Consider the following 16,821-nt stretch of genomic DNA (forward strand, 5'->3'; position numbering starts at 1 on the left):
ATAGTTTAGTGCTAACACTGGAAATGAGATGTTTTCTAATTTCCCAGCAAATGTGTTATTTATTTAATAGGTCATATATAAATTAATGAACTGCACGGAGTCGCATTATCTGCGTTATCCTGCGGCTGCCTTCCTCTCTGTTGTACAACATGCCAGAGGAACAGAGGAATTCACATTTTTAATTGGTCTCCCTGACCTATACCCTTAGTCTGAATGTTGATCTGTCATCTGTCTTTCTTATTTTAAGATGTCTATGCGTATAGGGTAGATTCCAGGAACAGGCCTATAGTGAACCACGTCTGAAGTATTTGCTAAATATTTGCTACATTTTGCAAGTCCCAATATGTATTCAAACTAATGTGCCTGTGTGAATTTACGGAAGAGCACATATTGCTTTACTGAATATGCAGCCTTGCATAATTACTTACGGGCGATAAAGCCAGCATATTTCATGGGCTATTTATCACTGGCAGCTGTCTGGAACTACACACATACACACACATACACACACATACACACACTTGGACACACATGGGGACACACGTACACACACACAGGCCTTATTAGTACCCTCTCTCTCATCTGCAATATGAGTTTTACCAGACCTTCCAGCTTGTCTTGCTTTTTCAGTATCCTTTGCCTTAATCTCCTTAGTTCCTTCTCACTTATTATTGAATAAACAACATTTTATCACTATTACACCATTACAGCATTCCAGTGTTAGTTTTCTTTGGTTCTCTCTTTCTTTTGATCTTGCTTTCTCCCTCTCCATCTCTCTTTCCCACTTGCTGATTATTGTGCTGCTCCCTCAGTCTTCTCTCTCCTCCCTGTAGCCAGGTTCAGAGGAGGGTAGGGAGGGTCTGTTGAAAGATTGATGCAGCTGAGATGAAAGAACGAGATGTGTTGGGGGGGGGAGCCAATGGAGCCCCCCCCCCCCCATCCTGTTTGGCTATGTTTTTTTATGGACAAACATAGCACTTGAACGCAAGCTATATATTGTCATATAACAAACAAGCAGATTGGGAGAGGTGCGGCTGAATTGCCTGAAGGCACTACAATATACCCAAAGCCTCTGTCTCATGGCACCAGCAGCGGTAATTTATGGCTGAGTGTTGGAGCTTTCACCTGGGCGCAGTGTGATCATAAATCTGGATTTAAATAAACAATCTGGAGAGCTAGAGCGTCGTGACTGTGGCAGACCTGCAGTGCACGAGGCACCCTCTCGATGTATATTTCATCAGCGTAGCCTTTTTTAGAGACCGGAATGTTCTCTCTCTCTCTCCCTCACTCTCTATCTCTCTTTCTCTCTCTCTCTATCTCTCTTTCTCTCTCTCTCTCTCTCTGTCCCTGTCTGCTGCAGCTCAACCATCCTTCCCTGGTCGAGGGCCTGGTACTCATCAATGTGGACTCCTGTGCCGAGGGTTGGATTGACTGGGCCGCCTCCAAGGTGAGCCTTTAATCTTCTCTATTCACTGCAGTGCAGCTGACATGGATTTCACTCTTATCTGTGATTCTTTCCTCGGTCAACAAAAAATGGCATGAGATTCTGCACGTACAGTACAGTATACACTTTCCAGCAGCATGAAGCAGATACAGTGCAATAGAATGCTCAGTTGACACAAAATGGCAGACAAGACACTGAATAAATTGCACAAATTATGCATATTTTTTTTTTAAGAATCCATAGCGTAGAATACTTAAATGGCACTAAGGGTTTGTGATGATTCCCAGATCCCTTTTTTTAAATGTGTGTTGTATACTGTTTGATGACGTGAGAGAAGGGAAGGAACAGGAAGAGAGTGTAACATGCTTTAATTTGCCCTGTCAGCTCTCTGGTTGGACCAGCAGCGTCGTGGACAATGTGATGGCTCACCACTTCAGCACCGTGAGTACTGCTGCCTTCTCCTAACTGTGTGCATGTCCTTTCATCTCAAGGCTGAGCTTTCTCATCCAGTATGCTCAGATTTAACGTCAGCCTTTTTCTATGTGTGGTCCTATTCTGAGATGTTTCCCAAGGGCTTTTGGTCATTCTGAATATATTTCCAACTCCCGAATCTATTGCGTGGAAGAATGGAAGATTTTGATAACAGTATCAGTCTTTCAGAAGATATTTGATCATTTAGAATAATTAGTGTTTCTGTAATTGGCTTGAGATGTTATCAGAAGCACAGACCTGCACTACCTTTTCATTAAGAATAACTAAATCAATCAGTAAAAATTGGCTCGTTCAATCTGGCCTCCTAATCACCCCCAGTATAATTGGCTCATTTATTAATTCCCGCTCTCTCCACCTCAAACTGCTCTGGCATGTAACAGCTGGGTGCTTGGTGCTACACATTGATTCATTGATGATGGTTATTGGGGTTCCTCTTTCACTGTACAGCAAGCAATTTATACAATGCAAGTCGTTGTTGTTGTTGTTACTGTTTGGTTTTGTTTATGTAAAGCACATTAAATTACCTCTGTGTATGAAATGTGCTATATAAATGGACTTGACTTGACTTCTTATTTAAAAAGTGAGTTGAGTGACACTGGATCAGGTGAACCTGACTCTTGGCCTGATCTCTGAGTCCTGTTGTTTCTGTTTGCCCTCAGGATGAGCTGACGGACAACATGGAGCTCATTCAGACCTACCGGCTCCACATCGCCCAGGACATCAACCAGGACAATCTTGGCCTCTTCTGCGCCTCCTACAGCAGGTAATGAATGACCCACTGGGGCACCCTTACACACACACACACACACACACACACACACACACACACACCATCCTACCATCCCTGCTCCTTAGGGAAATCATCCCACAGCTGGCGTAATGAGGTCTCACGGTCTGTTCCTTTTTGTAGCCGCCGTGACCTGGGAGTGGAGAGGCCAACCGTGGGCCTGAACGAGGACACTGTGTTTACGCTGACGTGAGTAGAGCTTCTGGACCGTCATACTGCTACAGTGGGACATGGCGGCAGGGTAGTGATGAGTGTTGTTCTTCTTCATTTGTGACCCTTCACTCTTGCCGTACAGGTGCCCCTCTCTGCTAGTGGTCGGTGACACATCTCCTGCCGTTGATGCCGTGGTAAGTCCCATGATTCAGAGCTGACAGTAAGAATTTACTGGCTAAATTCTTAGCGTTTGAAGAATGATCACATTCAACTAACAGGCTGTGATTCACTGTGCCAGTAATACCATTCTGCTAGGGCTATATGGGTAAGAATAGACACTTAAGACTTAAAGAAAATAGGCCTCTTCCCTGAAGAGAGGCAAGGGAGAGCTGTGGGGATTTCTATGACATGTATGTGGTAAGATTTTCACTGCAACTCAAATCTCTCATGTGACTGCACAGGTTGAGTGTAACTCGAGGTTAAACCCCACCAAGACCACACTCCTGAAGGTGAGACCACTAGCCAATCGACTCATTCAAATGCTAAATGAATCTTGAATGTTTTTTACTAAGTAATTCACCTTCCTTTAATGTTACACTTAAGCACTCAATTTAACATACAAACTCAACTTGTATGATTGATACGAATGCCACCACAATGTACAATATTAACACTCTTTCCTTGGCTGTGTCCCTCTGAGCAGATGGCTGACTGCGGTGGTCTGCCCCAGGTTGTGCAGGTGGGCAACTACTATCCCTGTACTCTTTACTTGCCGTTTATAAATGTTTAGAGAATAGATTGCCAATTAATTGCTTCCATCTAGATTTCTCTGTTACAAAAATATCTGTAGGACATATTGTTGAGATATTTACTATTTACAAAAATAAAAAGCAATTAATTATTTGAGGATGCTGTTTTTGTAAACTAATCGTGATTTCATCTTTCCTTCTCCTTCTACTACAGCCTGGTAAACTGGCAGAGGCCTTCAAGTATTTTGTCCAGGGAATGGGCTACAGTAAGTAAAAAAAAAACTTTTCATTTTGCTTTCCAAACAAAACTTTCAAACTTGTTTAGTGTAGCATCTGTGTTTTTCCTGCTGCAAGACGGCAATTCTTTAGCCAAGCAGCATTTCTTTTCCGATGGATTGAGTTTGAGTTACGATTCGTGTGAAAGGCTAGCGGCTGCTTTTGGAGCAATTTCGCCTCGGCCTTTGTCAACCACGGCAATGAAAAGCCCTGGAGTGCAGCCAGCACTGCGCTAATAGAGAAAGTGCTGTTTGTCACTCCCATCACGCAGTCTGGAGCCTCTAACTCTGTTTCCTGTCTCATCTCCACAGTGGTCCATAGCCCCAGCTGTAAGTAGGAGAACCACCATGTTTCCTAGCATGACTTGCATCTATAAGCTCTGTAGAGCAGTTGCCTGTTGAGACTGTGCTGTGTTTGTTTGCCTAGTGCCTCTATTTTGCGAAAACACAACAATGTAAGATGTAACTTTCCTTGTGATGAGCATTGTGTTGTACCTCTATGGCTGCATCCACAGCTTAAATTGATTTGAATGAATGCATTCAAAAACAACACAATGAAAAGCATTTGTGCAAAATCTACAAAGGAAGTTGCATCGTCACTGTTGTTATATACTCTTAAGTGTTTGTAATATCAGGCTTTGAAGTATCTCAAAAGGCATCATACAAGATAAATGATGCTGGTATTAGATGTATGGTATGAATGGTGTTTATTTGTTCCTGCACACAAAGCAAGTGTTGAATGATTGAATGGCGAATGCAGATTTTGCGCTGCCCATTTAAGCCGTTCTCTTTTCCCATGGCTCCCCTCCATTTGGATTGCTGCTCAAAGGTCTGGTAGCCCCATGCTGGGGCACCCTGAAGGGGGAGGGGTGGGGGGGATGTGCATGGAAGGGTGTGGGGGTGGCGGCGGGGGGGTGTGGGGGGGGTGCCTTCAGGGTGGAGGACTCTGCTGGAGAAATGTCAGCAGAGGATTAGTGAAGGAGAGAGGTTGGCTGCCCATGCTCATTCACACAAGATAAAAAAGAAGTCTTCATTCCCTCAAGTCTACATAATGTCCTCAAAGCAAATTATTTACAGTATTTTGACTTGTTACGGTGTTGGTGTTCATCTTTTTTTGTACATAACTTAATTTCAGTCCATGATTTTGACAGAGATGTGTACTGTAGGTATAATTCGTAAGATATGAAATGTGTTGGTGTCATCACATAGTCATGCGCATTTAATTGTCAGTAAAAATTACACACATGATTTGTCGATTTACACATTAGGAAAAATCCTCATCCTCTCTCTTTCAAATGTCACTAAAGAAATACAGTTGTGCTCATAAGCTTATGAACCCATACTAAACATGACTAGAAAGAGGAATATTGAATATTGGAAATGGATCTTAATACCTTAATTAAGAAAATGAGGAAAAATCCAACCTTTAAGGACACCAATTTTATTTGTGAAGGAATAATGTATCGGAAATAAATAAATAAATAAATATTCTTTCAAATACAGGGGGCATAAGTAGGCCTATACACGCCCCTATGTTAAATTTCCATAGAGACAGGCAGATATTTATTTTTTTAAAGGCCAGTTATTTCATGGATCCAGGGTACTATGCATCCTGATTAAGTTCCCTTGGCCTTTGGAATTGAAATAGCCCCACATCATCACATACCCTTCACCATACCTGGGGATTGGCATGGGGAACTTTCCATAAGAGCTTCTGTCAGTGCAAATTAAACCAGCTATTAGGCTAACTGAAATAAAACCATGCCGATCTCCAAGATCAGGTTTCAAAAGATGATTTTCCTCTTCTTAGTCAACTTCTGCATGGGTTCATATATGGTAGTCATAAAGTGATAGTGACAAATTATCCCCTGGCTGTGGTTCTACAAGTAGCATTTTTGAATGCACACTGTAAGCAGATTTGTCAGTCACAGAGGTGTGAGACTCTTTTTTTCCCCCTTATCACCAATATCTGTTGAGTATGTGAATTTAATTTGGAGCTAAATTGGCCACTGATGTTCTGTTTTTCTCATGACTCACTTCCTTTAGCAAGCAGATGTGAGAACCATGATATCTTTTAGTTTAGTCATGTCCTCATAGTAACAAGTTATATGGGATATTTTAACACACTCCATGTGTGATGTTAATGTCATTTACTCATTCAATAGCAGTGTTAACTTGACAAAACAGGTCCAACAAGTGTTTTAAGTAAAACGGTGCACTTCCTTGCCAGGCTGATATTGATAGTCGGAGGGACTGAACTTAGATGTGGCTGTCTGACGGGAAGGCCTGGTATAGAAAAAAGGACCTGGCTTTTCCTTGTTCTCACGGAAAAGCAGTAACACCTTCTTGGTTTCACCAGAAATGACACCATTTTCTCAGATAAGCATGTGGAGTTGTCTCCCTGTACATGCACATGCACATGCACATGCACATGCACACATAGACACACACACACACACACACACACACACACACACACACACACACACACACACACACACACACACACACACACACACACACACACACACATACATGCACACACCCCGATTTTGCACCTGTGATGTTTGTTTCCCATCTGTCAACAAAGCTCCATCACTGTGTCTTTCCCTTCCTTCCTCCACCCCCACTTGAAACTGTTCCATCTCTCCAATCCAAACAGTCCCCTCTCTACTGTTCAGCCAGCTCAGCACCGAATCAGGTACCAGCATCTGAAGAGTGGCACTTCAGGCAGACCAATCAGATTATTGCTGGCTTATCTGCTTCCTGTTCAATCATTCAACCACTTTAGATGTATAAGTGTGCTTTTATATGTGTTAATGTATGCTATTTCTTTTTTTATTATTATTATTATTTTTTAGTATTTAGAGGCTTTTATGTTTTTAGATATTGGTATGGATTACATACATACTGTATCCTGGCTGTCTCCTATGTTAACTACAAGGATTATTGTTGATGTTACTGTGTTAGTCTTTCTTTTCTTTTTGTTTGCATGCTTGGTATTTTTTGCTGGCTGACATGTCTGGTTAAGAAATTAAGAAACTGAGTATTTTATTTTTTAATGAATGTGACTATTGCTTGCTGTTTGTATTTGTATCATCTGAGTGTGGGAGAAGAACGGTCAGCGTTTTATCTTGTACAAATGAAAACATGCTCACAATTGCATATTTTCACTGTCACGAGAAAATGGATCATGTATATTTTTTTTCATTTTCGCACTGAATGAGGAAATTGACAAAGATCATTGTTCTCCTTATGACACAAATAACGGGAACTTCATGAATTTCTTTGACCCATTAATGGATTGTTTTCTTACTCTTCCTCCTTCCTTCTTTGTGTCTTCATCTCTCTTGATCTCTGTCTACCTCTCTGTCTCTGTCTCTCTCTCTGTGTCCCTCCCTCTCTCTCTCTCTCTCCCTCCCTGTCTCTATCCCTCTCTCAGTGCCATCTGCCGGGATGACTCGTCTGGGCCGCTCCCGCACCACCTCCTCCTCCAGCATCGCCTCCATGGACAGCAGCCGCGTGCGCAGTCTCAACAGCCCCCTGGACGGGCCCGGCGCCGGAGGCCTGGACAACCAGAGCAGGCCCCAGACCATGGAGGTCTCCTGCTAGGCCACCTGCCCTCCCCTCCCCTCCCCCTCTCCCCTGGGCTGGCAGCGTGCTACCCTGGGTGGGCCCGGGCCCCTTCATCCCCACCTTTTCAATCGGTTGTGTGTCCCCACTTTCCCTGGTCCCCATGACAAGGGGCAATGTAATGTGATGAAACCTGATAATATATTCCGTAAATGCGTACAGATATGACTATATACACACATCAGCTCTCTGCACACAAATTCAGGGGGACTGGTAGAAGAATTTAAAACATATATATATAGAGAGAGAGAGATTGCGAGAGAAAGTATATATACAAAAAGATATGCACACTCACACATTCACACATGCACACACACACACACACACACACACACACACACACACACACACACACACACACATAATAACACGTACCTAAATACATAAACACACAAAGGGTCTTAAGTTATGTGCTTTTTTCCACCAAATAATTCCATGTCTGATTATCCATTACAGTCTGCATGTCTTATGTGTCTGTCAGTCATCATTTATGGCTGTGTTTTTAAAAATGTGTTTTTAAATGCTCCTTTTTTATTTACATCTGTGTTGTCCAACCTTTTAAGACTTGATGTTCTTTTTTTGATGTTGGTTTGCCCTCAGATTTCGTTCATTGTGATTATCCTTTCAGCGGTCACCTCTGTATTTTAAGGAAAAGCACTCAATGAAATAGGGTCAGGCAATATACATATTATGTAGAGGAAATGTTTTTAAATGAGCATTTTACATGGTTGACACACAGTTTATTTCTGTGGCAAAGTAAATCTAACAAGCTTCATTTTGACAAGTACCTGTCTTCTGTTTCGTAGCAACACAAGCATACTGTAGCCATAGTTACCAATGTGCTACATTTACTGTTCTGCACTGTAAAATTACTGCTCTGATTATTTCACTGAGAAACTAAGAATGTTCGTAAGCTGCTGTATTGTAAGTGTAACACTACTTTAGATCGTAGTGGTACCTTTCACGTGGCCCAACAGGCTTGTCAAAGCTCATTCTGATTGTGATACAACCTGAACAGGAGCACATCTCAACACGCTACTGTATGTGGAATGTAACATTTCTTTTCATCGCAGAGGATTTAAATAAAAAAAAAAAAAAAACATCTTGACAGTAACAAATTGGTAGCAGAACCCTGTAATATCAGAAAAAAAACCATCATCATCATCCAGTTACATTCTACATGTCACATCACTGGCTACTTCCTTTGCCATCACTGACATCTTTTTTTTTTGGTCTGTTTCGGATTGTACTGATTTTATTTATCAATCAAATACAGTCATGTCTCTGAAGTGGATGTATATGAGGAAAAGTCATCTAGATGAGCCTGTAGCAAATGTGTTTGATCAGTGATGCTTCTCGCTGTGTGCTGATTGGACCCATTTATACTGTACTTACTACTGAATAAAAGCTAGGCCATGTATATGTGTCCGGCTTGTGTGTCTATTTCTGTGTAGCCTGCTTATTTATGCGATGTTATTGGCAGCAAAATGTATACTTGACACATTTTGTTGTTGTTTATTAAAGTTCAATTACAATAATTATAGGGGCCCTTACACCACTGGAGTCTCAATTACCCTAACGTGCAAGAAGTAGCATCAAACATAACAGAGGGCTTGACTATAATGAAGGTTAATGTTGCTAATGCAAGGAGGATGTTACTATTTCCACATGCATTCAGACCTCAGCCTGAAGCTACAGCATGCACCCAATCACCAGTAATGTCCTCACCTATCTTGCACTGTAGAGGGGGCTATGGTGGTTGCTGAAGATAGACAGATTCCTGCAGGTTACCATGACAAAACAAATTATATGAACATGGAAGAATCAGATAAAATGTCGGCTTCTTAAACACACACATACTGTATGCACTTGAAGACAGAAACACACACACACATCTGTTTCATAGCGGAACCTTCAAAAAGTCAGGTCACTAAGTTTCCAACCACAAGTGTGTTTTTTTCACTTCGGTCATTTTGAACAACCACAGCCTTCGTGTTCTCAGTTAGCTGCAGCTATTTTTAGGTGTCAGCTTGAAACAGTTTCATACCAGCCAGTACTGCTGACATGATTTACTGAAAAAACATTATCAGCTCAAAGCAAGTGATATCGAAGAAGGTTACTCCCATGCATCACTGCCATCCATGTGGGTGTGAGAATATGCATATGTGATTTCTTCAGATTGGTCCTGGGAAATAAGACATGCAAGACCATGATAGGAATGCAGATCCTACCAAAACGCATATTATTTAAATAGAAAAAAAAACACTTCTAAATATCTGAAATTAAATCTGCCTATAACTGTTTATCTCAAAACTAGTTGCAGGGCCTTACTGACACAATCCATTAACAGCTGCTCCTGTTCTTGGAACTAGAAACTCTCATCAAAATGTATTTTAATTTTCTTGAACTCTCTTCTAAATGTAGGCTTTTGAGTGAGACGCAAACAAAGGTGCTGTTTCTGTTTGACACAGTGAGAGATGTCATCTTCAGCCTGGTCTGAGGTTTCTCTCTCACTTCAGGAAGCTGTTTCGTGGCAGCGTGACAAAACTGACAAGCATCAGTCGTCCAGCCGCACTTCAGAAGCGTCGCGGCCGAAGCTGCACACATACCATCACAACAAACTCACTGCAGCAACGCTCGCAGTTTTTCTGTGCCAAATATATGGTGATCTACTCAATGTTTGATCTTCAGTTGTCATGTAACGCCGCAGAGGAATAATCAGTCATGCACTGAAGTGAGTATGAACTTTGATTCTGTCGCACACTCTTAGAAAAAAAGGTGCTATGTAGAACCAAAAATGGTTCTATTGCATTCTTCAAATGGTTCTTTAAACCATTTTGAAGGGTCCATCAAAGGAATCCCTAAGGGTTCTTAAAGAACCACACAAACCCTTTTTTAAGAGTGTAGATTCTAGTTTGATTCAGCACCACTGTACGCACTACGCAGATGGCTTGCTCCATAGAAGCTGCTATGCTTTCTGACAGCAATCATGTACAGGCCTACACTGTACACATGGTGTGGCAGTGCATGTAGTTGACTTGACTCTTGACTTGACTTGAAATGTATGACTGATTTGTATAACTTTGCAAGCTGATGACCAAGAATAGACATGCAAACGCTGAATAAGTTGGGCCTGCAGTTGGACTTATGATGTCTTCCTGTGCCTCTAAGGTTATTGTTCATATCTGTGGATGAGCATTTTTATTCTAAAAGGATTTAACATTGGAAAATATTTTTTTCTACAGAGTATTGCAGGATTCCTTTAAGTTTGCTTCTTGTGATGAGACAAATAGATTTTTTGTTTTGTTTTCATAAGCAAATACAGCATTTCAATACAAGAAAAGACAAAAATGTTTTCAGTAGAAGCCCCTTCAGGAAACAGAAATTTCACACCTGAGGTCTTACTGTGGTTGATAAACATCCTTTGGACTAGTTAACTGTCTGTTTCTGTATGCACGCTAAAAACATAAAGAACAACATAAAATAGATACAATTCAGTCTCAGTAAAAATTCAGGACACAGACAATTCTATAATCTACAGTATATACATTATACAATAATAGTGTGTTAACATGCATATTGCGATGCATGTTGAAAGGCATTATGGCATTTATTATGACCTACATTTTAAGCTTTTTATCCTGTAAGGATTCGTAGATGACAACTGTGACATACTCTCCTCAGACCTTTACCACATGGATGATAATATTACTATAATATAGCCAAGAGGCACGCGCAGACATCCACACAGAGAAACAGAAGAGCATCATGGGAGATTTGCCCAGCAAACGCCGAAGGCCATCCAGCACGTCCAGCACAGAGGACCAAGCCAGCTATGGCGGACAGGAAAATACAACAGGTCAGAGACAGTGCTGTGATCTTTAAACTGCAATCCTGAATGATCGTAAGACTGAAAAATCTTAAATAATCTTAACACCTATGGTCCTTAAAAATCATTTCACTTTTCTCAGGTGGTCAAACTGGCTTTTCTGTGGCCCTATATAATTTTCCTCATGACGGTCCTGCAGCGAACACTATCTGTATGGGTGACAGACTAACCATTATATCAGAGTGAGTAGACTATCAAGCACACAAACGTTAAATGAAAAATTATATAAAACCATGTTATTCGTTGTGAGCCCCAACTGATTTATGTCGTGTGTGTGTGTGTGTCTGTGTGTGTGTGTGTGTGTGTGGCACAGTGTGGGCGATATGTGGAAGGTGAAAGTGGCATCAACGGGCAAAGACAGCTACATCCCCAAAACATATGTCGCCAAAGTAGTGAACAAGTAAGTAGCCTGCCTAACTCGTGACACTCATTTGTCTCACAGGTCAGAAGTGCCTGTGGTACTCACTGAAACAAGTGGGAGTTTAAAACATACAAGCCTAAAGGTGAAAAGTCACAGTGTCAATGTTTCTTTGTATTGAGGGCGGGGGGGCAACAACATAATGTTGTTTTTATCTGATGATAACATTTAACTATTGACTTTTGGCCAAAACAACAACCTAGGGTCTGTTTTCGGATTATAATGTGTTTTTGTTTGGGACCAAAACAACGTCAACTGGTGTTTTGAGAAGCAGTTTGGCTTTTTTAAAGCCACTAATAGGCTAAAAAAAAAAAAAAAAAAAAAAAAAGCCTAAATGCAGAGAAACAGGTGTTTTTTACCTTTGTAAGTAGGCCTAAAGATAGGGAATTGAAAAATGCTATTTGTGCCCTATCTTCCGTTTAACTTCAGAAAAAAATAACTAGGCTCCAAAAAAAGATGTTTAGCCTAAATGGCGACAAACTGAGGTATTTTTACCTTTGTTTGTGGGCCTAAAGACAGGGAATTGAAAAAGACAATTTGTTCAGCATTACCTTGTTCTCTCAGATCGCTGCCAGAAAGTCTGTAAAAGTACAGTATCATCCTTTAGTTGTTCTTAGAGAGGAGTATCCCTTCAATATCACCCAATCAGTACTATTTTTAGCATTATTTGTCACAAATGTGTTTATGGTTCTGTGCGGTATCCATGCAACATAAATAGATCCTGAACCACTTACGGAAATCTATGTTTAGGGGGAAACCGTCCCTAACCAAACCGTATATTGCATTTCTTATACTTTTTTGAGCAATGTTGCTGAGATTTGTGGTTCTGGTAAATTCCCATTCTTATTGGACAGAATAACAAAATCTCAAGAATTTTGGGATGGTCATGATCATTAAATTAGAGCACATAGAACCAGTTGTGGCTGCCTCATTAACACTGTAAGGGAGGAAATGATGCGGTCAAATTGTAGTGGTCTGAAATAGTTTAACCTAAATAAGTTGTGACCATGATCATGATCATGAAACATCAGAACTATAGCCAAACTTCAAAATATACAGAAAACATAAGGCTGCTGAATGTGAGGTGGAAAGTTGTACACTATGCCTTTTTTTCCTGTATAAATAACTGAATGTAACTGTTAAGACATCCTGGTCTGGTATTCTTTGAGATACTGAAGCATTCTTTGTGTTTCCTGTCGTCTTTAGATGGCAGTATGAAGGCATCAGCCGAGCTAAGGCAGAAGAGCTTCTACTCAGACCTCAGAACCAGTCGGGTTCCTTTATGATCCGGCACAGTCAGACTGCTAAAGGTCAGTCTGAGTCCACAAAGGGGCATTCACCTATAGATGTCTCTTTCACATAATAACACATATTTTATATATTTTATACCATTACTGGGAATGAAAAGAAATAAAGTGTTTTCATTCATTCATTTCTCTCTGAATACAAGGCTTAGTGATGATGTAAAAGCTCTCCACCAATAATGACAAATGAAATACCTAATGTCCTTTTCATACAAACACACAGGCACTTATTCACTGTCTGTGGTGCAAGGGCGAGGCTCAGTTCTTGCAGTCAGGCACTACCGGATCCATCGCTTACTCAACGGCTGGTTCTACGTATTTACCACTCACACCTTTCCCTCCCTCACCCGACTGGTTGACCACTACTCTGGTGAGTCTCGGTGTTAACAGGCCTTTCTGTGTGTGTAGCCTTCCACTATCTTCAAAAAAGTTCCATCCTGTCAATAAATATTTAGAGTATCTTATCCAAATAGCAAAAAGATGCTTAAAACACTGAAATATGCATGACAGAATGCCACCTGCAAAAGATGTTGTAGCTTGAAATGAGGCTGATGAATGATTGTGTTGTCACTCCTGTAGATTCCGTAGACGGATTATGCTGCTTGCTGACAAAGCCTTGCCACATACAAGACCCCCCAACCTCCACAGTGCCCGTACCGGCCCCTGTGTTTGTCAGAAAACCCACCTTTAACTGGAAGAGAGTGAAAAGGTACAGATCAACTGTGCTTTGCGCCCAAGTCAAAGGCACAAATGTTTAGTTTTGAAACTGCTGTTTTGTTTGTGATGGTATGTGACGAGGGTGATGTTGGCTGATGATAACAACACTTACTTCCGTGTGAAATGCGCTGCTTGTTATCTTTGTATCTTTTCTATTACTGTTGACAGTAGGAACAGTGAAGACGAACATGTTGGGCAACTTAACCCTAATGTCATGTTCTGGTTATGTTTTTTTCAGATCCATGATATTTCCCAAAGAGGAGGAAGAGGAGGGGAACTCTGAAGAAAGCCCTTTTAGCGAAGGACTTCGAGAGGCCATGAACTCCTATCTCTTCATGTCTCAGGAAGAGCCACTGGACAGCGAGGACTGTGACACAGCAAACGTCAGTCATTAGGAGTTACCTTTTGACAGACTGATAAACGTTCACTGGACATGTTCTTTCACGGTTGTGATAGATTTACCGTATACAAAGTGACATCTTACATTCTGAAGGCATATTCTTTTTTTCTTTATATACATGTATATTATACAGTGTATATATATGAAATATTCTTCACCACAGTAAATCCTTTACTGTGTAATGGGCACATTACAGTGCAATATATGCAGTTCATCTTTGGCATTCCTTGCACATTTTGAAGAACCCGCTATCCTTATGGATTCTTGGATACTCCTGGATTCTTCTTGTAATAGCAAAGGGATTATAGCCCAATGAACAATTTCTGGACAACAGTTTGGACATTTTTATTTTCTACTGAAGAGTGCCTCCAACAGATGTACAGTAGATCTACAACAGAAGGATCCAGTGGAACAAGCCTTTTTGACTGTAATACAAGTAGGCTACAGTAAAAAGCAATTGATTAGAAGTTGGAAGTTCCTTATTGTTCAAGGAATGAAAAACCTGCGTGTACATAATCACAAAGAGCCTTACAGCAGTTTTACATAATGACAGTCTAATCAGCATGTCCTGATTAGACGGTCCTATTATACCATTTTAGGCCTACTTGTTCTGTCCTGTGTTCCTGTATTTTGTTGTGTGTCCGTAGGATTCCAAAAGGGTGTTCCAAAAGAATGTAGCCTTCATGTTCACTCATGATGATGATGAACAACAAATGTAGGCTTGGCCTGAAACTTCCAGATCTGGCCACTGGTTATATTTATTATATCTTAATTTTAAATGTTTTGTTGGGATTTCCTGATGTGTTCTTTTCAATATTCACAACTCAGTAGGCTACTTTTACTGCACTTCCCGTTTTAGCGCCTCCTGGTGGTTCTGAAAGCCTAAAGATTGTGGTGTTCATTTGAGAGATGGCGCCATTTTTTAATGAATCAGACGGCAAATGATGAACGCACCGAGTGACAGACACACTTGCAGGCGTTACGGACAAGTCCTAGTTGCACTATAGTAGGTCTATATTAGATACCGTTGGGTGCAAAAGTCTGCATCCTCTTACTCTGAAATGACAAGAGGTCCGAAATAAAGAAATGTATTGTCATCAACACAATATTTTATGCACGGTCTGCATCCTACATCAATAAAAGTAAAAAGAATGGCTAAAGTGTGAGAAAATTATATCAGAAACGTTTGCATCCCCCTCCTTAATGAAATGTGTTGTGTAATACCTTCTATTTCCTGTGTCTTTTTCATCTTCTCCAATAGGCTACATGTGTGTACCTCCACAGCTTTTGTATAGTCTCAAATTTGAGCCCATTCTTCTTGGCATTCAAATCTAGAGTTCACATTACAGTAATGTATGGTCTGTGGACGTTTAATAATCAAGTAGGCTATGGAGAAGCCCAAGGCAAAACTTTCATCACAGTTAGTAGAGGACATTGTGCACATTCCAGGTGCATACAGAAATGTCCATAGTCCACATTTGTTTTATTTTGTCATACTTGTCTTAAGATAACGTTTCTAAATGTTAGTCTAAGCCAAGCCTGACTGAATTAAACAAAATAAAGAAATAATCTCCTTTTATCCTTTTATGTCATATGTTTTAATTGTTTTGGTTCTTTCTTAAGGCAAAGCCTATTCAATTTGCACTTAGTTTATTAAGCGCTTCTTATGATTTGGTAATCTCCTTAGTTTATTTGCTATTCTTCAATATATTAATTTATTTAGGTTATTGTTTGAATTGATAGCATAACCACAACCACAACTATTTATATTTTTTTAAATTGATATTGGATTGCATTCATGTTTGGGTTCTTTATTTCTCAAATGTGCAGTGGCCACACAATGAAATTGTATCCCCCCACCTCATGCAGAGACCCAGTGTCTGATGCATGCACACATCAATCTAAAGCGCTGGTGAATCTTCACTAACTTTAACTGAGAATCCACTGCCTCTCCTCATAGCATAGGTAGATTTCTTTCTTGCATGTCCAAGGTATGACCAAATAATTTGACTGTGGTCTCATCATAGGACAATAATCTAATGGTCACAAAACATGTGGTTTGTTGGCTTGTAGGCTTTTGCATATTCAAGCATACTTCCCAGCTAAGAATTGCGGGAACGTTACCCGTAGGTTAGGTTTTGGTTGTACCATGTTTCCCATTGAAAGTTTTCTTAACATTCTCTAAACGTTTGTAGTTACAAGTTAGGCTACCTTCCCAGAACATTCTGCTAATATTCCCCTAACGTTGCAACCTTTAGGGAACCTACCCTAACCTTCCCCTAATGTTGCAACCTTTTAGCCTAGAGAACCTTTGATCAGCGTTCTTTCTTATATGTTCCTCTAACCTTTAAACAACTTGAAAACAATTTTACATCTTGGTATTACCCATTTTACCTGAGACTAGTGACATGTGATAACATGTGGCAAAAAAACCACTCCCTCTCCAGACAAACACGAAGGAGGTTTGGTGATGTTTTCTAGATCGTCTTAAAAAGGTAAAAAAAAAAAGATGAGGTAATAACTTGCTTATCATCACAATCATTCAAAACACTAAGCAAAG

The 16,821-nt window shown here is 40.5% G+C and overlaps 2 protein-coding genes across 7 annotated transcripts in view; both read left to right on the forward strand.

Annotated features, from left to right (window-relative positions):
* Window positions 1-8,953, forward strand: part of ndrg3a (ndrg family member 3a) — a 49,760-nt gene extending 40,807 nt beyond the window's left edge. For 4 of the 6 annotated variants that reach the window (XM_062546023.1, XM_062546024.1, XM_062546025.1 and 1 more), the window contains 11 exons: window positions 1,361-1,447; window positions 1,829-1,885; window positions 2,596-2,699; window positions 2,847-2,912; window positions 3,019-3,070; window positions 3,338-3,385; window positions 3,580-3,615; window positions 3,840-3,891; window positions 4,213-4,230; window positions 6,563-6,601; window positions 7,343-8,953. In XM_062546023.1, coding sequence (XP_062402007.1) covers window positions 1,361-1,447; window positions 1,829-1,885; window positions 2,596-2,699; window positions 2,847-2,912; window positions 3,019-3,070; window positions 3,338-3,385; window positions 3,580-3,615; window positions 3,840-3,891; window positions 4,213-4,230; window positions 6,563-6,601; window positions 7,343-7,512 — 729 coding nt within the window. In that variant the 3' untranslated portion in view covers window positions 7,513-8,953. The remainder of the gene's footprint in view (window positions 1-1,360; window positions 1,448-1,828; window positions 1,886-2,595; window positions 2,700-2,846; window positions 2,913-3,018; window positions 3,071-3,337; window positions 3,386-3,579; window positions 3,616-3,839; window positions 3,892-4,212; window positions 4,231-6,562; window positions 6,602-7,342) is intronic. The other 2 variants (XM_062546026.1, XM_062546028.1) reach the window with 2 other exon arrangements.
* Window positions 8,954-10,120: 1,167 nt separating this feature from the next.
* Window positions 10,121-15,731, forward strand: LOC134092881 (src-like-adapter 2). The gene is made up of 8 exons (XM_062546029.1): window positions 10,121-10,267; window positions 11,218-11,392; window positions 11,505-11,604; window positions 11,736-11,822; window positions 13,047-13,150; window positions 13,368-13,514; window positions 13,724-13,853; window positions 14,100-15,731. The coding sequence occupies exons 2-8, from the start codon at window positions 11,302-11,304 to the stop codon at window positions 14,254-14,256; spliced, it is 816 nt and encodes a 271-aa protein (XP_062402013.1). The 5' UTR covers window positions 10,121-10,267; window positions 11,218-11,301; the 3' UTR covers window positions 14,257-15,731.
* The last annotated feature ends 1,090 nt before the right edge of the window (window positions 15,732-16,821 follow it).

The sequence above is a fragment of the Sardina pilchardus genome, chromosome 9 (genome assembly GCF_963854185.1).
Source record: "Sardina pilchardus chromosome 9, fSarPil1.1, whole genome shotgun sequence".
In the NCBI taxonomy this organism is placed as follows: Eukaryota; Metazoa; Chordata; class Actinopteri; order Clupeiformes; family Clupeidae; genus Sardina; species Sardina pilchardus.

Excerpts from the sequence above, each read along its gene's own strand:
- LOC134092881 (XM_062546029.1), top strand. The coding sequence starts at position 11,302 with ATGGGAGATTTGCCCAGCAAACGCCGAAGGCCATCCAGCACGTCCAGC. Across the intron at positions 11,393-11,504 it reads CGGACAGGAAAATACAACAG|GTGGTCAAACTGGCTTTTCT; the intron begins GTCAGAGACAGT and ends CACTTTTCTCAG. Across the intron at positions 13,151-13,367 it reads GCACAGTCAGACTGCTAAAG|GCACTTATTCACTGTCTGTG; the intron begins GTCAGTCTGAGT and ends ACAAACACACAG.